At 38.8% G+C, this 27,944-nt stretch overlaps 1 protein-coding gene across 1 annotated transcript; it reads left to right on the plus strand.

Annotated features, from left to right (window-relative positions):
- pdxdc1 (pyridoxal-dependent decarboxylase domain containing 1) lies at positions 1-26,286 on the plus strand. Its single transcript, XM_055035343.1, has 23 exons — positions 1-253; positions 2,775-2,871; positions 2,959-3,027; positions 4,050-4,142; positions 4,211-4,357; positions 5,388-5,577; positions 6,703-6,771; positions 6,856-6,934; positions 7,073-7,157; positions 7,980-8,028; positions 8,962-9,063; positions 9,144-9,269; positions 9,625-9,675; positions 12,725-12,785; positions 14,120-14,190; positions 14,812-14,917; positions 15,030-15,204; positions 16,377-16,495; positions 16,581-16,702; positions 19,096-19,188; positions 19,303-19,399; positions 21,167-21,265; positions 22,218-26,286. Exons 2-23 carry the CDS (start codon positions 2,798-2,800, stop codon positions 22,481-22,483), a joined length of 2,343 nt encoding a protein of 780 aa, XP_054891318.1. The 5' UTR covers positions 1-253; positions 2,775-2,797; the 3' UTR covers positions 22,484-26,286.
- Positions 26,287-27,944: the final 1,658 nt, after the last annotated feature.

Consider the following 27,944-nt stretch of genomic DNA (forward strand, 5'->3'; position numbering starts at 1 on the left):
CCAGCGTGGAATGGACGTCGTTCGGCAGGTCCAGGAAGTAAACTGTCCGGTTCTGCCAGTGGTAAACAGAAATCTCCTACGGAGACAGGTTATTTAATTCGCAATAAATTCAAAACTGGCGACTTAATTTTTTTTTTCTACGGGCTTTCCCTGAGACTTCTGCAGGGGCTCCCTCGGGTTACCTAGCAGCGAATTCTCTGCTTCCCTTTTCACCGAGCGCAGGTGTCAAGCTGTCAGCTGTGGACTGCAAAAGGTAAGGAGCGCGTGCTGTGGGAAGCTAGGAATATGATGTGGGGTTTGTTTCAGCTGGGATAGCGCGCTGCTGGTTCCGTATGTCCGAACCCCAGCTCATACCGAGGGTCTGAAGGAGAGTTAGCCGCTGACTGGGCTGAACCGCTGCGAGTTCCACCTGAGGAGTGAATGACTATGGGGATGATAATACAGCCAGCATATCAATGACCTGCATAGAGCCTAGAGCCCCGCTGCTCTGCCTAATATTCTGGGCCAGATATTCAACCAACTAACAAAAAATGAGTTGGCGTTGCTCATTTAATTCGTCATATATCCAGCTTTTAGTCGATCTTCAAATTTATATGCCATACCTGTAAAAGTGTTAGTACCTTTAAGGCCTTTTTTCCAGATTAGAACCGAAAATGTAATTGTGTTTAATCAAAAATGTTAAATATTTGTTTTAATAAAATAAATATTCAAGCTGGCAGCCTGCAGGTTGGTCTCCAGCAGCATTCCTTATCTAGGTCAAAACGTTTTTTTTCTGTTCTTACAAAAAAAAGTGCATCTCCACCTCAAGCCTCAGTACTGATTGTTTTTATTCTCAGGATTTCTCTGAAAACTTTTATCTCAAATAAAAAGAGCATCCCCACAGCATGATGCAGCCATCACCATGGCTACTGGACATTTACAATTGTTTTTTGTGACCAAAACACTTTTTTCTCACGTTTGGTGTGTCTCTAACATAGCTCATAAGTATATGAAACTTTTGGCCAACTATTATTTGTTATTGCACTTTATGAGATTTCACTTGTACTATCTGCACTTTTTGCTTATGCAAGAGAATAGAAACACAATAGAGTAGAATACAAACAACCTTCATTGTCCGCAAAAGGGAAATTCAGGAGCAAGAGCATTGTGATGCCTCAATATAATTTTGGTCTTATAACAATGACTATAAATGTATAAATATTTTATATTATATATTGACTAACAGTTGTCTAGTCAAACAGGTTCTTCCACCTTTGATGTGGATCTTTGCAGCTTCCTCAGGGCTTCTTTGCTGCTTCTCAGATCAACTCTCTCCTCAGGCCTTTTGTCACAGGCCACGGCCCCCTTCGGCCCGGCCCTATTGTACTCCGGCCCTGGTTGTGTTTGCATTGAGCAGAGAGTTGCTTCAGACTCTCTTCCTCTTGGAGCCGACTGAAGCAATCTCCGCACACTTTTTCTTTAGTTCCTCCTTCTGTGAAGAAACTGAGGAAAAAATGAATAATGAAAAAAAACAAATATCTGAGTATTATCTCTAAGCAAGATTAGCATATGATCCACCACTGCAGCTTGCAGAATTTTCTCTGGATCAAGATTCTGTGATCTGGAAACCCCTCGTTCACAGAGTCTTACCCACTTCTGATCTCTTCACTTGGAGGAATGTTCCCTGATTTTAGCTCAGCCCAAAACTTTGGCTGAAGTGGACCTTGCCATTCTAGTCTGGCACAAAGTGCGGATTCATCCTCCAGATCAACATGAAAATCCTGAGACATTTGATTAAGTACCAGCAGGTGGACATAATTTAAGGTCAATCGTTAAATTTGATTATTTACGCATATCATAATCGTGACAAAGACTACAGTCAGTAGTTTTTGTCACGAACTGTGTTTCCATTACAAGTGTATGCAAATCTTTGTGTATATTCTGCCGTTGAAAAAACACACTTTTGCAATTGTGGTGCTTCCATTAAGTAATAGATTCAATTAAAATTATGTGAATACATTTGTTCATGTAGTATGTCATTAACAATCATTTCAGTGATGGATGTAAACAGGTAGATAAATTCATAATTCAGTCATGGTGCTAGCGATCGTTATCTGTCAACCAATTAGAGGAGACTTTGGTGTCTTATTTAGATGTTGGAGCAACAAGCTCCGCCTACTTGGGAGCAGCTACAGTTTTGTGAAAATTGTTGTCGGTGAATTTACAGAAGAGTTATAGGTTCAACATGTTGGAAAGACGCACAATATTTTGTGAGCTGTGCGACGCTGTGAGAGCTCTGGTGGAGCCAGCTGCACACTCTCTGAAAAACTAAAACAACCCTTCGTCATCCTCCTTCCTGTTGTCTTCCTATACTGGTGATGTTATTTTCACCAATAGTAACATCCGGTTGTCGATCACCTGACTCGTGATGCAAAAAAGTGTTTCCATTACAGTTTTCCAAAAGACATCTATTTTTTTTTTGATACAGCTGAGAAACCACCTCATTCTATTACAAAAACATGAATTTTTCTGAAATCAGCATGTAGAATTTCAAGTAGTGCAATTCTAAAGTTAATAAAAAGGCAGCTACAGTGGAGAAAAAGTTTCAGGTATATGAGGCTAACTTTTAAAGACATTTGTTAGACGTCTGAAAGCAGTACAACAGTATAAATGTGATGCCAAACTTTTTTGACAATGCATACATTTCCTTTTACTTCACAGTTATATGCTACTTTATGGTGGTCTGTTGGTTCATTGTGTGCTTCATTTGTGAATTCTTCTCAACTCTCCTTCAGGAAGCAAAGCCTCTTCCTTGATCATGGTAGATGCTGCTCTGGCTCAGGTGGGAAAGAACCTGAGTGAAGCCATGAGGATCCTTGGAGATGGACAGATGTAGGGTTCAACATTATCTTTTTATAATAAGGAAGTAGGGGGCGAGCACTTCTTGAAGGATTCATGGAGCTGTGTGTGTGTGTTTAGGGAGCCAGACGCAGGAATGGAAAGCCGACGTTTCAGTAGAACCAGTATCCCCGGACCTCTACAGGGAGAGTAAGACACTTACACACACATGTTGCATCTTTCTATTTTCACATGCACTTTGCATTGACTTCCATTCATTTTTCATTGATTTCAGTTGACTGACCCTAAAACCTATCAGTACAGACCCAACGCTAACTCTAACCAAGACTCAATTCACACCATAGTCCTAAATCTAACCCCTGACCCAAAAGCAGTGTTTCCCTTGTGTGGACCAGGTTTTATTCCAGCTCAATCCTTGTGTGTGTTTCATTCTTCAGGGTGTCCTGCAGGTATCTATCTATTCTCCCGGATGCTGTTTTAAAAACCTGTTTGTATTGTTGTGTTTAAAGAGGGCTGTGTGTTTGAAGAATGATTTTTTTTTATCAAGACAATGTTGATCTGGAAAAGAAATGTAAACTTTAACAAGTTAAGTGACATAACAGTTTCTCAGGATGTAAAACATGATAAAAATCCCCACATTTACTGGTACTATTGAAATCCACTGAACCTTGAACCACAGGATGCTTTAATTATCTCTAGGGTACAACTCTACATCGGAATGCTTTAGAATGGAAAAGCATGGTGTTATTGGATGTGTCTAAACAGGAACAAATTTCAGATTTAACAAAAATTTCTTAAATAAATGGTAAATGGCTCCCTCACTCAGCTCCTTCAGACGAGCCAGCTTTCTCAGTTCCAGACCACAAAGCACTCCACACTACATTCAGTCATTCACCCATACACACATATTGGCACATTGATTGTGATGAGCTGCTGGATAGTAGCCTCAGCTGTGCTGGGGTAGTTTGACAGAGGCCATCCCTCTGTTCACCACGAGCAACAAGCAACGTGAAGTGTTACCTACATTCTGTTCTGCATTAGTCATGTTTGATGACTGAAATGACGTCCATTAACCCTCTAATGTTATACAGGACCTGAATTTTCTGCTGGAAATAAACTGGCTTCATGTTATGTGGCAACTGTGGCTCACTGGATACAACTATTGTCTTCTATTTACAAAGATGTGCATTCAAGTTGTGTTTCATCTGCAGTGGGCAGGATGTAACCACAATACTGCACCTTGTTCACCACCTCATCCATGAAGAGGAAGATGAAGAGGATGGGAGGGACAAGGCCAGCCAGCCGTAAGCAGAACTGATCACTGATCGAAGCTTAGTGGTGCACAGATATTTATGTGTGCTGTGCCCAGCAGGATCCAGAATGTGGGGGAACAGGGTCACATGGCCTTGCTGGGCCACAGCCTGGCAGCATACATCTCCGTGCTGGACAGAGAGCGGCTCCGGAAGCTAACCACTCGGATTCTGTCTGATACTACGCTGTGGCTCTGCAGGATCTTCAGGTAAACCCTGCCGCACCCGCCGTCATTTAGGCCACAGCATTCAGGTTTAATGGAAAGCCTTAAATAGGTCTTTGTCAAGTGTTAGACAGGTACAATATCAGCATCCTAACTCCTGATACCTTACCTTGTGAAAATTTGATTGATCAATCAATCAAATTTTATTTGTATAGCACATTTCAGCAGCAAGGCATTTCAAAGTGCTTTACATCATAAACACAAAAACACAAAGTCATGCAACATAGAAAAAACAGTACATTAAGTCAAGTCATACTTCAAATACTTTTTCACATTTTCTCACATTACATTTGTAATTACATTGTATTTTATACGACTCGTATGTAATAGTACAAGGGTCTGTATCCATCTGGTCCAGTGATGCATGTGAATCTTTGAACCCACCACAATTACACTTCATAATTTTGGTCAGATATTTAAAATGGAGTAGTTTTGTTGTTGTTTTTTTATTATTTATTTATAAGCATATTAAAGAGGCTGTATGATGTAAATTCTACTTTTTTTATATACCTTTTCATGCATGTTTGCGAAATCATTTAATCTCCATGGCAACCATTCAGTTGTGCAAAACACCCAGGTGAACCTGGGCTTTGGGATTCAGCTGCAGCTGAATCGCTGTGCGTCTGCCTCACAGAGCAGCCCTCTCATAACTCCCACAACTAACTTTCTTCCTTCCTTTCTTTTCAAAATTCTGTATTAAGTTTGATCAGTTTTGGAAGTGTTTTAGGTTTTTTTTAAATGTCTCTGTGTAATGTAACGAAATTTTAAAACGCTAATTTGTTATAAATATTTCTGCAAGACACCATATTCCATGGCACTCAGAGCTTGTAATGTTTTTTTTTTTTTTGTAGTTTTGAAGAATTGTCTGAAATTATAGATACTGGACTAATCCCTTATCTACAGCTTATCAAAAATAGTTTGCATCATAACAATTTGGGTTCACAGATGGAGTTTATGAGCCTGCTTAATGTTTCTCAGTGATCACATCTACATCCATCACCTGACTATCGTGCAGGTATGACAATGGCTCCGCCTATTTCCATGAAGATGACAGGGATGGCCTTGTAAAGGTCTGTCGGCTCGCCATCAACGCCCGTTACGAGGAATATACAACTGAAGGCTATGCTGCCTTAAACTCCAGACAGCCAGTTATCTACCAAAGCGCCTCCTGCAGGCCTGGCCTGGGACAACACGTATGCAACCAGGTGGGTGGAATCCATATAGAAACAAATATAGTAGAAATGTCTGCGAGACATTGTACTACAGTGATGTTGTTTTAGCCGGACCCTATGAACCAAGCCCTGCCATTTAGATATGCATCTCCTCCTCTCAGCTGCAGTTTCCAAACTTTCACCTCTCCCTCACTCAGCTCCTTCAGACGAGCCAGCAGCAATTAATTAGCAAACACTTGGTGGAACTGGGCATCAACTGATCTCTGATAGGAGCCACTTCTCAGCGCAACGCTAGTAAAAAATTAGTTAAAGGCTTATTCGAGGAGTAATGTGGTGATGACTTCCTAAAGGTGGAGTTTCAGAAAGAGCGGGAGTTTTTAAAGAGACTTTGGCCCAATTTCAAGTAGTTAAATTAAATATCAGAAGAAATATTATATTTCTTTTAAGTCATATTTGATAGATACAGGATTTTTATGAGAATTGAAAGTAAGATAGTTTCTTGATTATGTATAAAATGGAACTATATGCCTGCAAAATACATAATGCTGTCCTTTAAAGCTGAATTCTGAGACACTTGTAACATTGTAAAATGTAACTGAAAGTGCTGTCATGTTGGTCTCTGGACTTCTGCTGCACAGTTGTTTTTCCTCCAGCTAGATGCACACCTCTTTGATATCGCTGCATGTTCTCTAATGAGGATTTAAAATCACTTTTGTTGGAGAGTTCCACACAAAGTGACCTGATGGTGAGAAGTCTGTGGTTTTAAATGAGACAAAATAAGGATATATAACATAACAGTCATATGATCCCAATCATCATGCTAATCTGGAACACAACAGCTGGAAAAACAGTCATTAATTTGAAATGGCCCAGTCTAAACTTCACTTGAAATAAAGTGGTGGGACCAATAATTGTCAGACCAGGATAAATGGGTGTAGACAGTTCATTGTTTATCATGAGGATGTGGTGTAAATGTCAGCTCACTGTTCTGTCTTCATAATGTTCCTCTTAGCATGACTGCACACATGTGAGGCTAACGAAACCTCTGAGAGCACCTTGATTCAAACAGTGACTGAATCATTTCTTAATGTCTAATTTTAAAGTCAAAGACTATCTGTTGCAGTCAAAGAAAACATGATTTTCCTCTGTCTCTATTAGCTTGGCTTGCCTCTGTCCAGCCTGTGCACAGTGCCATGTAACACCATCTTTGGATCCCAGCACCAAATGGTAGGAGGAAACAAATGGAGAAGCATCCACCTCAAATGGCTCACTGAATATAAATGTGAAAATAAAAATGCTTTTGACTTCCAGGATATTGCCCTGTTGGACAAGTTGATCAAAGAGGACACAGACGCTGGGAAGCTTCCTTTGCTGCTGATCGCCAACGCAGGTGAAGATCAGACTGTTCCAAAATATTTATATCCATGTGTTCAACACCAGAAATTCTGCAACAGTTGTTTAGAATTTTCTTTTAAAACTGACAATGAATTAATAATGCAGTTTTGTTTCTGCTGATTCGCCCTCTCAGGGACCCCTGAAGCAGGTCATACAGACAAACTGAGTCGCCTTAAAGAGCTGTGTGACCAGCATGGTATATGGCTTCATGTGGAGGGGTAAGTCTGCGCTGATCCTCAGGCCTGAAATACCTCATCAACATTTAGGAATTATCTTTATTTCAAACAAGAAAACAGAAAATGAAATACAAATTAAAAATGAGTAAAGGAAAAAAACAGAAAAAACAAGATGTACAGATCTTTTAGTTTTTGTCATATAACATTAAATTTACTCCAAAAATCTAAAGGCTTATTTATATAATGTTGAACAATGTTGAATTATATTTCACTCCAAATGTGTTGGGAGGAGTTTCTTCTCCTCATTATGAGCTGGAGAAGCTTATTAATATTGGAAAATAATTAGCTAAAGTCACTTTTACTTTTGTGTTCAACATAGTAAAGATACCCAAATTAACTACACAAATGACATAATCAAAGAGATAAATGTAGAAAGTAAATAACCGGGTGTTAAACTTCTGTATGAATGGAGCAGAAAGTGCTTTTATTTTGATCTTTTTAGCTGGAAATGTCTTTGTAATGTAGCAGCTGACTTAGCAACGAGAGATGTTGAAGGAACATTAATGTTTATTTTTCCTAAATGGTCTAAAGTTATTCAATTCAGCATTCAGTTTGAGAGACATTCCTGTTTTCATTATTAAGAAGCTACAGCTAACAGGGAAAGAGTTCTTTGAGCCATTTACATCCTGTAATAATTCACCAACACAACTGGCTAATAATCTGAAAACAAATCCAAGCTCACTTAATTTTATCTAAATTTTTATTTTGACAGCAATTACACATGTTAATCATCTTAAGTTATTTAACTTTGTTTTTCCAAACAAACTTAATAATGTGTCGGGGTGTTTTTTTTTTTCCCCTTAGGGTCAACCTGGCCACCCTGGCTCTGGTCCAGGTCACCTCTGCTGTCATGGTAATCTCATTTAATTAACACCCCCCTCTGTGTTTTCCCAGTTCATCCTTAAGAACCAGTCCTTAACTCATCAAGTTCAATCATGGTTAAAATGAATTGATTCATGTTCATAGAGCATCACCAGGTGCAGCTCCAAGTTGAACTGGTTCTCCTTAAATAATTATATTTCATCTGAAAGGAGGCTTAAAAACTCATTCTCAAATTAATGTATTATTTGTGTCTCAAATTATTTGTGCCCTGTAGCTTTCTTATTCTCTTTTGTTTTTTTTTGCTCAAATAAGCTGTATCTTGTATTGGCTGCATTTCCCAACAGCTAGTCTTGTTCCCATTTAAATGTTTTTATCAACTATATCACATCACACATCTAATTCCTGGTCCAGGGGACAACTTTGGCCCACAGTAAGTTTTCATCTGGCCCTCTATTCTCTGGGAGGACACACAAACAGAACCTTTAAGTTAACAGCTGTGTGCTTAGATGTGATTTTATCAATTAAATCAATGAAGTTTTTATCTGTTCTGCCAAGTTACATTAATGTGAAATGACGTTCAATGTAATTTCATTTTAAGAAGTATTTACCGAATGCAGATGCTGATTATTTTAGATTGTTTATTAATATTTTAGCAGTTTGTTATTGAATAGTTTTATCAATAAATCCCACTAAAGACAGGATCTGTCAGACAACTGACTAATATTCTCCTGCAGAAGTAAAAGTGAAGTTAATAATAATGCATTTTATTTGACAGTGCCTTTTAAAACACCGAAGGACACTTGACAACATTAAAAAGATAAATTAAACGGTAAAGAAATGGCTACAAGACAGAAAACCACAAAATAACTACACAGTTAAAGTGAGAAGGCTAACTTGAACAGATGAGTTTTGAGTTGTGCTTTGAAGCACAACATTAGATTGTAATCGGTGTGTTTTTCCACAGGGAGCCACCAGAAGTGACAGTATGACGCTGACACCTGGTCGCTGGCTCGGACTGCCTGCAGTAACTGCTGTCACCCTCTACAGACACGAAGACCCGGCCCTGGTAGGCTCACACCGTTCTCATTCAGACTGAGGAGGAGCTGTGGTGAAGGGTCCTTATCTCTGTGTGTGTGGTGTGCTCAGTCCCTAGCAGCTGGTCTGACCTCCAGCCAGCCTGTGGAGAAGCTGCGGGCGCTGCCTCTGTGGCTCTCTCTCCAGTACCTGGGCCACAACGGGATTGTTCAGAAGATCAGACACGCCACAGCTTTGGTGAGAATGACTTTATCTGAAACCACAGATGGATGAATGATTGTTTTTAGAAAGTATGTATTTGAATAATTTTTAAGATGCAAATGAAGAACAGCACAGGTTTATCTGTTCTCCTTAATGAAGGGATGATGAAGAAAGAAGAAAAAGTAAGACTGGAAAAATATTAATCCTGTTTTTTCGGTAGAAGGCTTCTTATTGGTTAATGAACAGGCATTCTGTAGACAAAAACATGGAGTATAAATGCCAGCATGCAGTCAATGGAACATATCTATGCCTTTGTGATATTCAGAATTATTTTCAGAAACAAAAGTTATTAGCAAGATGTTGCACTTTAATTAGTTTTTCTCCCCTGCAGAGCCAGCACCTCCTGCTGAAGCTGAAATCTGTGACCTGCATCAGAACTTCGGTACGTCTTCTCTCGAGCTCTAGGGTTGAAAATTGATTATTGAAATAATCTTCAACTAATCTAGTCAATGATTAGTCATTAACTGGAGTATACAGTCTCTAAATTAGGATATTTTGCAGTAAATAAGACAAATCTGTACTTTGCATTTAAGATTTTAAAAAATTATAATTTTTTTCCATCCAGAACTTTTCAAGTAGTATAGTTTTAGCTTTGCCTGGTTCTGATGATGTCTATAAAACATTCCTATATGAATAATTTTTTCCTATCCAATTATTAACTGGTTATACCAAGAATCAGCCATATTTTACAATAAATGAACCCAAGGGAGTTCTGAATTTGTATAACTGCTGTGCACTGACTCTGAATTATGTGACATGCAGAAGGATCATGTTCATGAACACAATGGGTTAGATCAAAACTTACCCATGTGGAACACTGGTCCAGTCAAAGTAAAGACTTAAATATAAATCTTTACTTATATTTAAGTGAAGATTTATTTAACCATACAAACCGAGGGTTAGTTTTGTATTTTGAAGGTGAAAAAAAATCTAAAAATGTGTTACGGTATAAATAAAGAAACATAAAATCTGTAAAACAAAATGACACCTTAACTTTAACAACATGGTCCAGTCTGTGTTTGCTCACATGCTCATGGATGACATAAAACATAAGTGATTGCTTTACATTCATTCTAGAATTTAACTGAATTTGTTGTTATATTTTGTTTGATCCTTTATGTTCCTGTAAACAATGGCAACAGACATATGAATAAGCAGATATTAATAAATAATATATTGCAACATGCTCATAAACAAAACCCACTTGTGTTTATAGGACGGGCTTGAGAAACAGATCTCTCTCATTGAGGCATTAAAAATGGTAATTTTATGGATTCTAAATCAGTCTTTGGGTTCAGAGCTGACTTTGAAACTTGTTCACTAGCATCTCCTGAAAGCAACTATTCAGTCCTTCCCGGGTGTTGGGACGTTTTTGGCGATTGTTGTGGTCAAAAAATTGTGGTCAAAGTTGCATATAAGAAAACGTTAGTGACTGGTCAGATTTGTGGAAAATTTCCAATGACTTGTGAAAATTGCATATGATGTGTGAATTTGCGCTAAGTTGCGATCGCAACTTCCAGGAGGGACTGTCTAGCTTGCCACACTGAGACGCGATGAAGCAAAGACGCGGTGAAGACAGTAGGGGAACCCAGTCCTAACCCAGCGGCTGGAGCTCAGCAGAGCCTGTTAGAACAGGATGCAGGTCAAAGAGTCTGCAGTTTAACCATCTCAGTGTGATCCTGTGTATCGTAGTCAGTATGGGTTACCTTGGCTCCAGGGCGCGGTGTCGCAGATCCCACCCATCTCCGGGACCTCTCTGCGGGACATTCTGGGTTCTCTCATACTCTCTATTGTAGGGTGGACTAAGCCTCTGCCTCTCACCCCCACCTCTCTTCATCCTTTTTCTTTCTATCAGTTCTGGTCCATTTTCTCTCATCTTTATCAACTCAATAAAATGCTCTCTCCATTTGCTGGCAGATTTTTCATTTCTTCCTGATTTCTTAGGGCGTGGTTTCACCCAGGCATGTGTTTTGAGAGACTCCTCATAATTACAGTCTCTTGTTGCCTCAGAAAGAAAAACAGGGTCATGAAGAACAGTTCACTGTGAAATGTGGTGTGGCGATCTGATACTGTCTACTATGGAGTAAATTGTATTACAAATTGATCTGTGATACAGAGCTTCAGTTATGTTGAGAATATTTTGTCCAATCAGTTAATTCTTTTTTTAAACAAATGCGCTTTACTTCAGACATGCAATCTGAGGTAATGAGGAGCGGATGACTGAACAATGATGCTCAGTTGAAATAGTTCCCCTTTGAGTTTAAGAAATGTTTTTATGGCAAAGTTAGTTTTTTTCCACAAATGCACAAACAGCAGGCTCATCTGAAATCTGCTTATTTTAATCTATCAAAGGTAGATTAAGATGAGCTAAGCAAGACCAACTCTTGCTTAACTTCTCATTTGACTCCTTGATAATATGAATTGTCTTTGGTTTGATTTTCCACTGCAGTGGTTTAGAATAACAATAACTTGCAGTAAATATTATTGAGCCCAGATATTTGCCAGATTTGTTTCTAAATTCTCACTACATCTGTTGATTCCAGTTTTAACTGCACACAGCTGACAGCAGATATAGGAAAAAACCTTCAAAATGTCACCATCATGCTTAATAACATGAGAAACATCGGTGATGTATTCAAGCACCCATTGCCATGTGTTCACTAGTTTTTACCCTAAATATTTTTTTTTTCACTTCTGGATGAAAATTTAATTATATAGTAACAGAGAACTCGAGTGTTTATGATTTATTTCCAAAGCACTTTTAAAAACAACTAAAACTGAACAAGTCTACAGTGGTTAATAAATATACAAAACAATTTAACAAAGTACAGAAATAACAGATGAAAAGCATAACATACAGACTTACTGTACAAATATAAAAAAAATTGTGAGAGTTACGCTTAACCAGATCAAAAGCCAAGAAATAATCAAATTAAAAAAGATTAAAAGCCCTCTGGAGTTGAGGATCAGCCTCCTCAGATGCTCTGTTATCTCCAGTCTTCAGCCTAGATCAGGGACTTTCAGCTGAAATTCAGCAATACAAAGGTGTGGGATGCCAGACTATGAAGACATTTAAAACTGAAGTTATGGAGAGCTCAGTTAGCTTATTTATGACAGTTAGTGATCAGTTCTTAGTTTGAGGATCTAATCCATCTGTGCAGCTGTGATTTCAGAATTGTAAGTTTGACTTTCGCTTGATAGGCTCCATTTCACTGTGAGCCGAAGGATCGATCCACCCTCACCATACAGAGCAGTGGCACATTTTAATCACTGTATGGGACATTTACTTACAACTGTCACGCAGTCTGTGTTTACTTGAGCTGCAACACGTCGCACCTTTTCAACTAACATGTCTTATATGATAACGAGAAGGGGTTGTGGTATTAGAGCATGTTTCCAGAGCCTGATCCATATTCTTGTGTGTTCAACAGGTGGAAGATGAACAAAACTCTCCTGTCGTGCTGTTTAAGTTTTCCCAGGAATCTAATATTGGTAAAGTTGCCACATTCTGCACAACAAGTTACTTCAGCTGACGATAGTCAGTCTGCCACAGCTGCCCTGGGGCAGACTGCCCCAGGGCAGCTGTGGCTACATTGTAGTAGCTTGTCACCATCAAATCAAGTCAACTTTACTTGTATAGCACATTTTAGCAACAAGGCAGTTCATTACATCATGACAACAACATACAGTCACCAGATGTGAAAACAAGTAATAAGCATTACATTTTGTTAAATGCCATCATCACAATCAATACGCAATACATCAAATATGTTGATGAATGTTTCATTTATTGCTATCAAAAGCAACTCTAAACAAATGAGGTTTTTTTTTTTAGATTTAAAGGAACTCAGTGTTTCAGCTGTTTTGCGGTTTTCTGGAAGTTTGTTCCAGATTTGTGGTGCATAGAAACTAAATGACCCAAACATGGAGATGTTTGGGTCTGTTTCTGGGGATGCAGAGCAGAATCAGAAGATCTGAGAGGTCTCATAGATCTGTAATGTATTTTGGTGCCATAAGCCCTGAGTGAATGTAGTGTGATGCACGCTGGGGTTTTGATAAATTGCTCTACAAGAAAACACCCTTTACACCTAACAATAAAGATCTTCTGAAATGGTGGGGCTTCATGCCTGGGTGTAGGGAATGTCCAGTGGGCACTTTTCATAAAACGATGCATGAATGCTGGGCTACGCCTTTTCCCCAAAAGCCAATATGAAGTAGCTGCTAAATGTACCTTTTTGGTTGAAAAATTATTGACTTATCAATAACAACTTGTCGAGTTCACCGCTACCACACATCCATAGAATAGAATAGAATAGAATTCAACTTTATTGTCATTGCACTGCCACATGTACAAGCAACGAAATGTAGTTTGCATCTATCCAGAAGTGCTATATTGGACATGTTGTGAGAGTCCAGGTTCCCACAGTCAAACACCTTCCACTTGTTCTAACACAAAGACCTGGTTGATGGTATCAGGAAGTCCACTGAGATCTACATTCAGCTTCTCCTCAGCCTTGAGTAGGTTTATCACCATCCATTCACCACAACAGCAGGAACACACTTTCCTTTTCTACTCACAAGAAAGAATCATGTCAATGGAGACTAGAAGCATTTAAGAGAGGGTCCCAAAAAGCAAGTGTCTTACTGACTGATGGAAATGTGAGAAATCAGTTTTTACATTTTCTTGAACATGTTTTCATAAGCTAACCACCAGATGGTGCTGTTTGGTAATGAATCAGAATTCAAGTTCTAAATGTTTGAATGGTGAATGATGAAAGCATTGTAATAATATCATGTCCTTTGTTTCCTCATCTGTTGTGTGTAAGGAGGCAGTGGGGGGTCTGTGGACGGTTTGTGTGCTGGAGAGAAGGAGGTACTGGATTCCTTCAACGGATGGGTGAGGTTTTCCTTCTAGTTTTAGAAATGGCAAAGGTCATGGTATGAGAAAGAAACAAATGTAAACTTTGTGTGTCCTGCATTAAGGATAGAGAAGAAATTAGTAACAATATATATTATGGTAGACTCAATATCAATAGATGATGCATCTGATAGAATATTCAATCATTTCACTGAACTCTGATCCAGACCCGCACAGCATTCTGGGAAATGTAGGCAGAGGCAAGGCGAGTTAAATAAGATTGGTGGCATCAACAAGCTCACTCACTCTTTGGTTACCTATCATCTCACTTGGTTACCTAGCAACAACCTGTTGATTAACTTGCTCTGAAGCAGTTTAAGGTTTTGTCACCATGACACATAATTTCTTAAAAATGAATAACTGCCACATAGAGCTGAGGTCATATTTCAAATATTAAAAACAAAACAAAAAAATCAATCAATAATTACCTATATCGTCTGATATGAAACGTTTACATCATCCAGTCAAAGCTGCTCATTTTAGGGCATCATACGAAGAATAAAGATTTTCTGAGCTTCTTATCACCACATATTTTGCCACATATCTACAGTATGAATGTTTTTAGCGACCTAAAAATATTCTGTACTGGTCCAAATGCAGATGGGTGAGCAGCTTGCTCAGCTGGTTCCCTCTAGTGGAGTGGATGTGGTAGAGCTAGAAGATGAAGGGACCTGTGTGCGTTTCAGCCCCCTCCTCACAGCTGCAGGTAACAGGAACACCTATGCATCGTTGAAATGACACTGCTTTTAGGCGTCCATTCTAAGTGCTAGAAGAGTGCGGAAATGTCAGCTGGACACTTTTCTGGCTTTTCCCACCAGTGCTGGGAACCCAGCAGGAGGATGTCGATGAAGTGGTGCAGAAACTGCTGGAGCTGGTGCCGATGATGTCAGCCACAATGAACTTAAGACAGGACTTCAGGGAGGAGACCCACCGTCATGCACCGTCATTCACATACATTGAGGAGCTGAGCTGGCCTGGTCTGGGAGCAGTCCGGTGAGCTGTCTGGGCTGCTGGGTTCTGCTTCACTTGGTTTCCCACAAAAGATTAAGTTTTATCAACAGGATCTTTACAAAGCCACATGAAATATCAAGCCATGCATCCATAAGTCAGTCCATTTTATTACTTATTTATTTAGTTACATTAATTGTAATTAATACATTTCAGTTTATTTTAATGAATTGTTCATTTATTTATTTTATTAGATGGCTATCAAACTGAGAAAATAAGATGGTGTTCGTTCAGACCAATGACTGATCAGTTAGTTGTTCAGGCATTCCTCTCATGTTTTTCTCACTTTGGTTAAAGTCTAGCTGCTGTCATAGGAACCTAAAGGAGCATTGTCTTTTAATTGTCTTTTGTCAAGTTATAAAAAGTTCACTGGACTCTGTCAGGTTCTTAGTTTATTTGCATCTAACCCCAAGTTTTATATGTTATATGTGAAACAATGCCACAGTGTTATTTTTTTTCTTCAAAGCATTTCCTTTCTGACTTCCTCTGTACTTCATAAAAAAATAAGTATTAACATCACGAAGGAAAAACATCAGGAGCGACCTAAAAAAAAAAAAAACATTTAACACAGCATTCTGCCAAGGTCAGAGTGTTCCACATCCAGAAAAATGACAAAAACCCAAATAGGTCAAAACTCTGAAAGCTTTGGTTAGCATCTTCAGTGTAAAATCATAGAAAAACCACTGGATGAGTATGGCTCATTTCCAAGAGGGCAGAACAAACACTGAAAACATGGCAGCAGAGCAAAGAGTAGATTTGTAAAGCTGCATCTAAATTAAGTACAGGAGCTGTGGAATCTGCTGAGTGGTTGAATACATTTTCTGATAGATGTAAGTCATTTTAGAAGACAATAAACATTGCATTTTATTATCGTGATATTGATGGGTGAACTTGTTTTTGACAAAACCTTTTTATTGGTCGTCTAATCAGCCTGTATGTCAATAAAGAAGCTATAGAAACCCAGACCATCTGCAGAATGATGCTGTGCAATAAAAGTGACTTGTTCTTTATTTACTGTCGTCCACTCGGTCAGGCAGGCTCTGTGAAAACAAACAGGTATGGAGGTGTAAAGTCACCTCCATGACTTTACACCATGGCGGTGTAAGCACGTATGTTTGTAAGCATGCACACCTTTCTGAGAATGTGGTGATGTCCAGGTATGAATCCCAGGCTGAAGGAGCAGACGAGAGCAGGAGGAAACAGGAGCAGAAGAAAATCAACGATGCACTGCTGACGAAACTACAAGAGCTTGACACAGACATCTTTTTCTCCACTGGTCGGTTCCTTAACATCTGTGCCCCAATCTAGTACATTGTGTTTTATATTCAAACTTTTTCCTTTCTCTTTTAATCCTATGTCAGGCCCTGAGTTTGTGACGGAAGAGAACTGCATCTTTGTGGGCATGGTGACAGATGATGTTGATGTGTCAGAGCTGGTGGACACAATATCCACACTGGGAAGAGACATAGAGGAGAGCGGAAGGGTAACTGCTCTGTTTGTTCTGTGGGATGCATGAAGGCAGTTAGATGGTGTTTTCCTACCTGGTTGTTCAGTAAACTCAGTTTAATTGGGGACCAAAGCTATAATGTGTGTTACATTTATTGCTAGTGCAGTTTGCTTTCACACTGCAGAGTCAAATGGAAAACCTGTAATCCTCCTCACCTGTGGGGGCGCTATACCAAATAGAAGGAAACAACACAAAAACGAGACAAGCACTGATGCATGTTTTTCACTTCTGATACAGATAACTGATATCTGAGATTCAGTATCGGCCAGAGGTTTGGTATCGGACAGAAAAACAATTGACTCAAAGTTTTTTAAACACTTACATACAGTTAGGGCCAGAAATATTTGGACAGTGACACAGGTTTTGTTATTTTAGCTGTTGACAAAAATATGTTCAGAAATAAAATTTATATATAATATGGGCTGAAAGTGCACACTCCCAGCTGCAATATGAGAGTTTCCACATCCAAATCGGAGAAAGGGTTTAGGAATCATAGCTCTGTAATGCAGAGCCTCCTCTTTTTCAAGGGACCAAAAGTAATTGGACAATGTACTCCAAAGGCTGCAAGTAACTCAAAAGGCCTTTCCCTCGTTAACCTGTAATCAAGTAAGTAGTTAAAAGGTCTGGGTTGTTTCCAGGTGTGTGGTTTTGCATTTGGAAGCTGTTGCTGTGACCAGACAACATGCGGTCAAAGGAGCTCTCAATTGAGGTGAAGCAGAACATCCTGAGGCTGAAAAAAGGAAAAAAATCCATCAGAGAGATAGCAGACATGCTTGGAGTAGCAAAATCAACAGTCGGGTACATTCTGAGGAAAAAGGAATTGACTAGTGAGCTTGGGAACTCAAAAAGGCCTGGGCGTCCACGGAAGACAACAGTGGTGGATGATCGCCGCATACTTTCTTTGGTGAAGAAGAACCCGTTCACAACATCAACTGAGGTCCAGAACACTCTCAGAGAAGTAGGTGTATCTGTCTCTAAGTCAACAGTAAAGAGAAGACTCCATGAAAGCAAATACAAAGGGTTCACATGTAGATGCAAACCATTCATCAATTCCAAAAATAGACAGACCAGAGTTAAATTTGCCCAAAAACACCTCAAGAAGCCAGCCCAGTTCTGGAAAAGTATTCTATGGACAGATGAGACAAAGATCAACCTGTACCAGAATGATGGGAAGAAAAAAGTTTGGAGAAGAAAGGGAACGGCACATGATCCAAGGCACACCACATCCTCTGTAAAACATGGTGGAGGCAACGTGATGGCATGGGCATGCATGGCTTTCAATGGCACTGGGTCACTTGTGTTTATTGATGACATAACAGCAGACAAGAGTAGCCGGATGAATTCTGAAGTGTACCGGGATATACTGTCAGCCCAGATTCAGCCAAATGCTGCAAAGTTGATCGGACGGCGCTTCACAGTACAGATGGATAATGACCCCAAGCATACAGCCAAAGCTACCCAGGAGTTCATGAGAGCAAAAAGGTGGAATATTCTGCAATGGCCAAGTCAATCACCAGATCTTAACCCAATTGAGCATGCATTTCACTTGCTCAAATCCAGACTTCAGACGGAAAGACCCACTAACAAGCAAGACCTGAAGGTTGCGGCTGTAAAGGCCTGGCAAAGCATTAAGAAGGAGGAAACCCAGCGTTTGGTGATGTCCATGGGTTCCAGACTTAAGGCAGTGATTGCCTCCAAAGGATTCGCAACAAAATATTGAGAAAAAACTTTTTTGTTTGGGTTATGTTTATATGTCCAATTACTTTTGAGCTCCTAAAATGTGGAGTGTTTGTAAACAAATGTGTACAATTCCTACATTTTCTATCACATATTTTTGTTCAACCCTTTAAATTAAACGTTACAATCTGCACTTGAATTCTGTTGTAGAGGTTTCATTTCAAATCCAATGCGGTGGCATGCAGAGCCCAACTCACAAATATTGTGTTACTGTCCAAATATTTCTGGCCCTAACTGTAAATGTACTGAAATATATATATATTTTATCACTTTGTACCAGTTCAGTTCAAACACACCAGTAGTTTCAGAGCCTTGGTCAAACATGTAAAAATAGCACAACTTTCATTTGTTCAGTTAGTGCAATTAGATGGAGAGCAGCCAATTGAAAATAAATAATAAAGAAACTGAAACTGACAAATACATGGTTGACTATGCTGGTCAAACATGTAAAATAAACTGCAGCAAACCTTCTTTCAAATAGTCCTGAAAGTGTAATTATGAATCTTAAATATATTGTAAAATAAATTAGGCATGGCATCACTCAGAGCACAAAGCATAGAATTGGACTGAATTTACTCCCTCGTGTTATGTTTTCTACAGCACTTCAGCAGTTGTGATTTTGTCCTCTGCAGTTACTGGAGAACATGACAGAGCGTGTGAGGAAGGGCATCCTGGAGGCAGAGCTGCAGCTGCAGAAAGCCAACCAGGAGAAACTCCTGGAGGAGGTGTGTGTGCTTGTGTTGACGGAACAGATGTGCTCAATGCAGCTGCTAAGGCTCTCCACATGTCCTCTTCATTTGTTGCATTGTTGCCACTAAATCTGAATCTGTGTGTTCTAGGGGATGCTGAGGCAGCTTCCTGTGGTCGGCTCTGTGCTCAATTGGTTCTCTCCAGTTGAAAGCTCCATAAAGGGAAGGACTTTTAACCTGGCAGCAGGTACTTTACTGACTGCAGACATGTTCTGGAGCAGGGGTGCTCAATACGTCGATGGTGACTAGTGTGGGTGGATCACATGTCATAAAATAAATAGACGTTCATCTGTCATTCATCCATCAGTTGATTTATGCACAGAGCCACATTACCAGTTGGTGGCCATAGTGTTTCCTTTACTAGTTTGCCAACTGACATTATGACAAAGAAGAAGAAGGAGCTAGTTTTGCTGCGCTAGGTGCAGCAGAACTAGCTAGTTAGTGTGTTACCTCCAATTTTTAGCTCTTGTTTTTTTTTTCTTAAGCCTAAGAAATGGTCAGTAATAAATGAGGGAGCTGGACAGAGTAAGAAGACGAAAACGTGTCACTTTCACAAAGAATTAATCACAGAAAGAATGCTCAATGTATTTCTAAATAAATGTATGATTTGCATTTTTGTAGAAGGAAGATCATTTGGACTTGGTTGTTTTATAAATATATTGTATGCTGAAAAACAAAAGTATAAGCACCCCTGTTCTGGAGACTGAGTGTGTGTGAATGAGAGAGAGATTAGAACGGGGAAAAGCAGAGATGCTGAAGGTGAACGGACCAGGAGGAGAGCAGAGGCAGGGCACAATGGAGTAACTGCCCTCGTCGATTGTGTCCTTGGGCAAGACACTTCACTCACCATGCCTGCTGCTGTTGGTCAGAGGGTCCAGCAGGTAGCGCCAGTGCATGGCACCCTGGCCACTGTCAGTCTGCCTCACAGCTGCTGTGGCTACAACCCAGTAGGTCACCACCATCAGTGTGAATGTGTGTATGTGAATGACTGAAGGTAGTGTGAATCTCTTTAGTGTCATTTGGACTTGATAGAGTGATACACAAGTACAGAATATTTACCATTTAGGTTTTACAGAGCATTCACAGAAAGAGTCCCATGTCTTCCTGCAGACGGCTTCCTCTGACCACGACTACGTTGCATTTTTCAACCAGAAGTTTTTAGACATTTGACAATCTTCATAGGCAAGAATATTGAAAAAGTGACATAATTCCTCACCACTTTGTATGAACAGATAGTGGAAACAAAGCATTTCTGTCTGAGTGTCTTTCTTCATAAAATCTCAGCCACAAGGACATGCTGTGGTGGCGTAGGGGGTAGTGCGACCCACATTTGGAGGTCTTGAGTCCTTGACGCAGCCGTCACGGATTCGACTTACGGACCCAAGGATATTTGCCGCATGTCTTCACGCCCGTCCTATCAGCCTATATAAGGGACACCAGAGCCTGCAAAAAGCCCCCTGGAGGGAATAAAAACACAGCTACAAACTTCACACGCCTTGCAGAGCTCTGTACCAAAATGTACAGCAGATCTTGGCTCCATTTAAAGTGTTTTTGAAGTGCACAATCTTTATTTGGTGAAGCTGATGGTTTTCCATGGATTTCGGTAAAAACCAAAATGAGTCCAAATATTTGCCTTCAGTGAAGATGGGGTCAGTTGAATCTGTCTTTCATTTTTGTACTTTCCTCTTTATTGTGGTGCTTTCAGCACATGCATACATTCCAGTACCATTGCGACATCAGACCCGGAATATTCCATGTAGCTACACGGCCGACAGACTGCTGACTCGTTTTATTTATGGGTAGATGAATAGATGCCTATTTTTTTTTTTTTTAGAAGACTGTAGCAAAAGTATGTTATTGTGGTAGTCTTCAATAAAGTAGAGCCTTACTGTAAAGGTTTTTGATGTGATTGTTTGGACAGCAGACATGTTGATTTAACCTCTTTGGTCCTCAGGTTCTCTGGATTCCACAGACGTAACTTACTCCACCAAAGTCCAGGCAGGCAGGCCGTCCCTCCAAGACGTCCCCACCCTTTCAGCTAAGAGGCTGTCAGGTAGGCCACTTTCTGTTATGTACCAATTTTATGAAACAACTGATTTTTTGTTTTGTTTTTTGTAATAGTAAATTAATGTTCAAATCTCTGCTTCTAGACACTTATAGAAAGACTTTTTTTAAAAGATAAAGATTAATCTTCCTAAAACTCTATTGGTCAAACAAGGGTAGCTTTTCACACAGCTTTACATGAATGTCTTCTGTTCCACTACAAACAGTTCAACAGTCTTAAAAAAAAAAGAGTTGGACATGACAAGAACAGGAGAAAATGTGTCTTGCAAGGTAAAACATTTGCAGATTTTCTTGCGTTTTAATTACAAACTTATTTTATTGAGATTTTAGGTGAATGACTAACACAAAGATGGTAAATAAAGCTGACATTGTCCCAGAACCAGTAAAAAGAGCCCATCTGTCTTTAAGTTAATGAGAGGAGAAGTGCAGCTGCTGTGTGAAAAGAACAACAGAGAACAAACAGCATCATATCACCAAGTCTGTGGATACAAAAAAAATATAAGTTCCACTTTGCTTTCAAGTAAGACATTTAAGACCTAAATAGGACAGGTGAGGGAGTTTTTCAAAGGTTTGTCTCATTTGACAGTGCAGTGTGAAAGAGAACCAGCTGAAAATGGAACAAATGTAGCTTTGGTCTGGCAGACCATCAGGTGTGAAATCACCCTAAGCTCATTAGGAAGTGATACGATCCAGTGTAGTTCCCTGCTGTCCCTCTTTGTGTTGTCAGCTGGTTTTCATTGTGTGCTTCACAGATAATAAACGGCAGTAATTGTTCATGACTTTCATGTGTACAGTCAATATTGACCTGAAAAATGACCACAGAAATCTATGATTAGCTTCAAGTGCTAAGTTTAAGGATTCCATTTTTCTAGAAAACGTTCTGTTTTGAGGAAACTTCCTGTTTGTTCTCTGACGACGTCGACACATGATTCCTGTCACAGGTCAGAGGTTATTTCGGCGCCCAGGCGCAGGTTCTGACTCGATGAGTGAGACCAGCTCCGTCGGACCAGCTGACGAGTCATCCAGAGTGGAGAGCTTCACCATGAACCCCAACATCCACCCTTCCATGTCCACGTCTCCGCCTGAGGAAGCGGAGCACGCCGAGGCCTGCGTCAGACCACTGGCTCTCCATGGGAACCCAGAGCAGGTAGAGGCAGAGGAGGAGAGGCAGCCTGAAGGCCAAGAGGTGGATCTGAGTGGGAGATAGGTCCACTGCACGTCCAGGTGTTCTCCATCCGTCCTTCACACGCAGCCAGTCTAACATATGCTAAACCGAGACACTTGGAGTCCAACCTCTGCAGAAGGCCACCTGGGCAGTTTCATTTCAACACTTCAGGATGCCAAAACAACCCAACCAGTCCGTCCGTGTGACTCACTGTGAACTCAGATCAGTGCATTTCTACCAGTCTTCCTCTCTTCTGCCTTCACCTTTCTGTTGGTGAAATCTCTTGATGGCTTTGGGTTGGAGATGTAGGCTCATCACACATGGAACTGTTTTGAAGTCTTTCCAATAAACACCCCAGTTGACATGGTTAAATTGGGCCATTTTCATCTCTGATACATTTACATAAATATTTGCATCAATGAACTGAAGGATAGAATAATTTATTTCAAATAAAACGATGATGTCCTTGTAAAATCTGGCCCACCAGGTCAGTCCAACAGAATCACTGAAGAAAGATCATTTGCACGTTTACATCCACTCATCATGAGTTATTATTGTTGTTCATTCATTTATTTGAATCCTCCCTTTTCAAGGGTTGTGTAATTATGCAACAAACAACTTCAGCTTGGAATTTATTGCAGACTTTCTCCAACCCACACATGCTCTAGATGTACATACTGGAGCATGTATGTTCATGCTCTAGTATCAATAGTTCTAAACCACTAGTGTTGGCCTGTAACGCTCTGGACCGGCCCATCATGTCTGAATGTTTACAGTTAACAATATTCACCCCACTGTTGCAGACTCAGTGGCTTTCTGGCTCCATTTAGTGACATTTCAGACAATAAAAGAATTAATATCAGCCAAAATCAGCAGGTCAGGCTCTTTAAAGATCGGTAACCAGGGATCGGCTAGAAAACTGCAATCAGTGCTGCTGACATTCTTTGATTAAGAATGTGACCTTGAAATAAACCGGTCTTGAGTAATACAACACTGCCTTCACCGCCACAAGGTTGAAGTGAATTTATCTGCATCCACCTACAGCCCAGTGTGGATAAGAGAAAATCTACAATAAATATGTACTTTTCTGTCCCGATTCCTGTTTTTTTTATTTTTATTTTGGCAGTTAATTTGATCAAAATTCTGCCTTGGAAATAAAGTATTAGTGAATCATCAAAAGTCCCAAATTCAGATCAAACCCACGCCCACAATGATTAGAGCTAAACTTGTGACCACGACTCTAGTCATTTATACAGTCATTATCCATGACAAATAATAGGTTCATGCAAAATGAATGATCGATGCATTACGTTGACATATGTGTTATGCTTTTAAAATATTAACTTATATTTCTATAAAACCTTCTGAGCTATAATAAATAACATGCATATTTGCAATTAAAAAATAGTAGAAAATAATGAATTGAATTTAGTACAAAAAGGTGAAATCTGAAGAACAAGCCTGAGTTTTGACAGAATTCTAATGTAATATTTTCATGAACAGGAACGTAGATCAGACATTCCACATTTCTACTGTTACTGTCGGCCGTTATCCCATATGGTTGGATCCATAAAAGCTGAAAAACTTTAAAATAGACATTTTGTGCTTCAAAATGTTCATATTTACCAAGTATGTTCATATTTATTCAGTGTAGAAGTGTTTTCATGAGAATATTTGTTATTACAACTACTGATATCAGAAATGAGCTGCTGAAGTTGCACATATTTAACGTAAAAATAACTTTTAACACCAACAAATTAGAGAAATTAAATCAAATTCTCTTTAAAGCTGCAGAAGTGGCAAGATTCAAAGAACCTGACTTTTCTTTTGTTTTTTGTTTTTTTCATTTTATTTTTTTATTAATCTCACCAGTGAGCATTTCTAAATTATTTACTACATTGAGGGATATTTTTCTTTGCCAAGATATTTTATGTAAGTAGTGTGTGAAGAACCGGATCTATGGAATTGTTTGGGTGTTTGTGCTTTATTAATTTTTGTATTTTTTTGGGGGGTGGACTTGGTCGTAATTTTGAACAGTTAAGTTGATTCTGCTAAACGTTTGAAGTCTGCTTTATAGCACGCGTCTGCACTTTGATGATTCTGACAAACAAATCTGTTTTCCATGACACACGTTCAGTACCACGCAGAAATATTCATACCCTTTGAACAACATGACCGTTTTGAAACATTACAATCTCAACTTTAAATGTCTTTTATAGGAATTTTATGTGGTAGACCAACAAATAGTTCAATGTACAGAACAAGAAAAACAATGCATTTGTTTTATTAAAAAATTTAAAAAAAACTCCACAATTCTCTGTGTTGGTCTCTTACAGAAAATCCTACAAAAGCCATAAATGTTAGTAAGCAGTAAGGGTTAGTAAGGGTAAGGACTCAGGGTGTGAATAGTTTTGGACAGGACTGCACGCTGGTCATCCCACCCTTCACCATGAACTACTGGAGATCTAGTGCTGCTGGTAGAGCAGGGATGGATGTGCTGTTGGAGTGGGGCTGCTGCACTGGCATTAAGTTTCTAATTTTAGGGGGAAAAAATAATCAAAATTTCTTCTTGAATGTGTTCTCTCTTCCTGTGATGCAAACTTTTGCTTCAGTTAAGGTATCTTAAAAGTGATAAGTTGGTTGTTTTGAGGTGGGAATGTATGACCTACTTTCAAGCTGTCACTATCTTACTGACAACAAACCTTGGTCAGCTCGTGTGATGAGGACTTACTGTAATGAGATTGCATCTTATCAAAATTATATTAACATCTACTTATTGGTTATTATTATTTTCCATACAAGGTGAAAACTTGATTAGGAGGGAATGTTGGCTGTTACAATGTTGATTTAAAGGCCCAGTTTGGCTTTTCTGAGACTGACAGACCTTGTGCTTCCTGTTGAGTCAGTCCAACAACAAGACTTGGACTAAAACAGAAGGCTCTGACATCTTGAAGCAGCTTAAATGGTTGCTGGTCATTTTGTGCATTTTGGTTGTTTTGTGTCCAACATTAGAAAGGAAAAAAAAAAAAAGCTGTCTGTCATCGAACGCTTTGTATGAATTGCACATCTATTCCCACCCATCCTGGAAAATTTAGTTTCAGTTTTGACAAGCAATGACTTCCACTAATCTCATAATCAAACTATTCTGTAAAATGCGGTTGTTTATCAGCAGCGGGTTTGCTCCGGGTTATTTTGGATCTAAAAAGTCAGAATCTGCTATATTTGAAAATCAATGACCCAAACGGGAGACAGCATATCTTGTTGAAGGAGAATACTGTTTGTTATAAAGTTTCATTGAAACCCCAAATTATTCACACTGGTAGATTTGGATTTAAAATTATTTGTATTCAACTTCTAGGCTGCTTAAGTCAGCCTAATTCTCTGGTCACTTAAGATGAAAATCATCTTGGCCTGGAGACCGCTAAAAATAATAATCCGTGTGTAAAAGTTGCAAACATGACCTGATAGTTTTTGATGATTAGCTTTGCGCAGTTAAGAACTCAAACGGTATGTGTAAAAGGAAATCTGTTCAGTTACCAATCACAGATAAGATATTGACTGCTCATCACTTCTCCACAAAACCCTATCACAAGAAATCCTATTTCTTTAAATGTGTTTGCATTGTTGTGCCTCATTGTAAACTTTGTATGAGAGGAAACTCTCAGAACGAAACTCTAATCTCCAAACAGTGAGAATGAAGGTTCCACCAGAGTTGCACATCTTCTCTAGATAATTATTTTACTACTGGGTTGTTTTTTTCTTATGGTGTAAATGAAACAGAATTTCCTTACTGATTCTTTCTGCCATGGGATTCTAATATAAAAATTATAAAGTTTTTAACTTGAAGCAAAGCTTTTGGTTCTTGTGTGGTGTTTGTCTCTGACATGCTTGATAGTTTTCTTTTGACATAAATTTTTAAGGTCAGTCAGGGTGAAAAAAAAAGTGTTCTAGTGATTTCACAAATCTAATCTGAACTTGATTGTTGTGACATTGTCATTATTACGTGCCTTTATTCTTCTTCTGCAATAATAATCCTAATCGCTCAATGACCCTATATTGAGCAATTAACTTCTAGTTTAGAACTTTAAAGGTTGATTTAATTTGACTGAATTCTACTGGAATTTTTTTCCATGTATTGTGTGTTATATTCATCTTAAATAAGAATGATCACAATGATATAATTTTAACTGAAACAGAACAAAAGAATGAACAGCTACTGGTAGGTTGTGATTTAAATGGAATGTTTTTGTCCCCTGGTGCTGCCATCTACAGACGGCCGCGTTCTCTCTGCTGGTTCACTGACAGAACCTCAGGTGATTCTCACGTCTCCAGGAGCTTATGTTCCACTTCAGTGCATCATTCATAATAATCACAGAAAAGCTTTTTCTATTTTTTATTTTCCCATCAAATGGGAAAGCCTCAGTGTTGATGGTTTGATCTAGAAAACCAAAGGTGTTGCTCAGATACTCCCAACATATTTGTTCTCATCTTTGTTGAACAGCAAGAGAAATATAAATGAGCAGAAACATAAAACAAACGCAGGTCAAATAAATATTAAAAGAGCAAAATTTCTGAGTTTGGGAGAGAATAATTAAAGAATACTACCATATCTAAAGTGACATCACGGAGTGAACTTTATTAGACCAAGGAGAGGCATAAATGGTGTCCAGACTTAAGTTTTAGCTTCTTCAAAACTATTTCTATTTTTAATTGTTGGATAATTGTGAATGCTTTGACAATTCACATCTGCATGAAAGATGTCATCCAGGGAACTAGTGTATCATACTGGACTCACTATCTCATAATAATGAAATAGCATCTCAAAATGATGAGATGCTATCTCATTATAATGAGATGGTAATGGTATAGAGTATCATTATAATTAGATGGTCTCATTATAATGACATGGTAATGAGATGGTCTCATTATAATGACATGGTCTCATTGTAATGAGACACTATCTCATAATGTGATACCATCTTAAACTGAGATAATGCCATTTTATAATAATGAGATAATACCATCTTATTATAATAAGATAATACCATCTGATCATACTGAGATAGTACCATCTTATTAAAATAAACTAATACCATCTTATTATAATGAGATAATACCATCTTATTATGAGATAATACCATCTGATTATACTGAGATAATACCATCTTATTATAATGAGATAATAGCATCTTATTTGAATGATATTATATCATCTTATTATTATGAGATAATACCATCTCATTGTAATGAGATAATATCATTATTATGAGATCATACCATCTTATTATAATTAGATACCATCTCATTATAAAGAGATACTATGTCATTATTTTGAGATAGCATCTCATTATTTTGACATATCTTCTCATTATAATGAGAAGATAGCTTCTCATTATGAGGTACTATCTTGTTATTTTAAGATCGGATCTCATTATTTTGAGATAGTATCTCATTAGTTTTTAGATAATTTATTTTATTATTTTTAACAGAGTGTCGGAAACGG

The sequence above is a fragment of the Poeciliopsis prolifica genome, unplaced genomic scaffold, assembly GCF_027474105.1.
Source record: "Poeciliopsis prolifica strain line A6 unplaced genomic scaffold, Auburn_PproV2 SCAFFOLD010, whole genome shotgun sequence".
NCBI classification, from domain to species: Eukaryota; Metazoa; Chordata; class Actinopteri; order Cyprinodontiformes; family Poeciliidae; genus Poeciliopsis; species Poeciliopsis prolifica.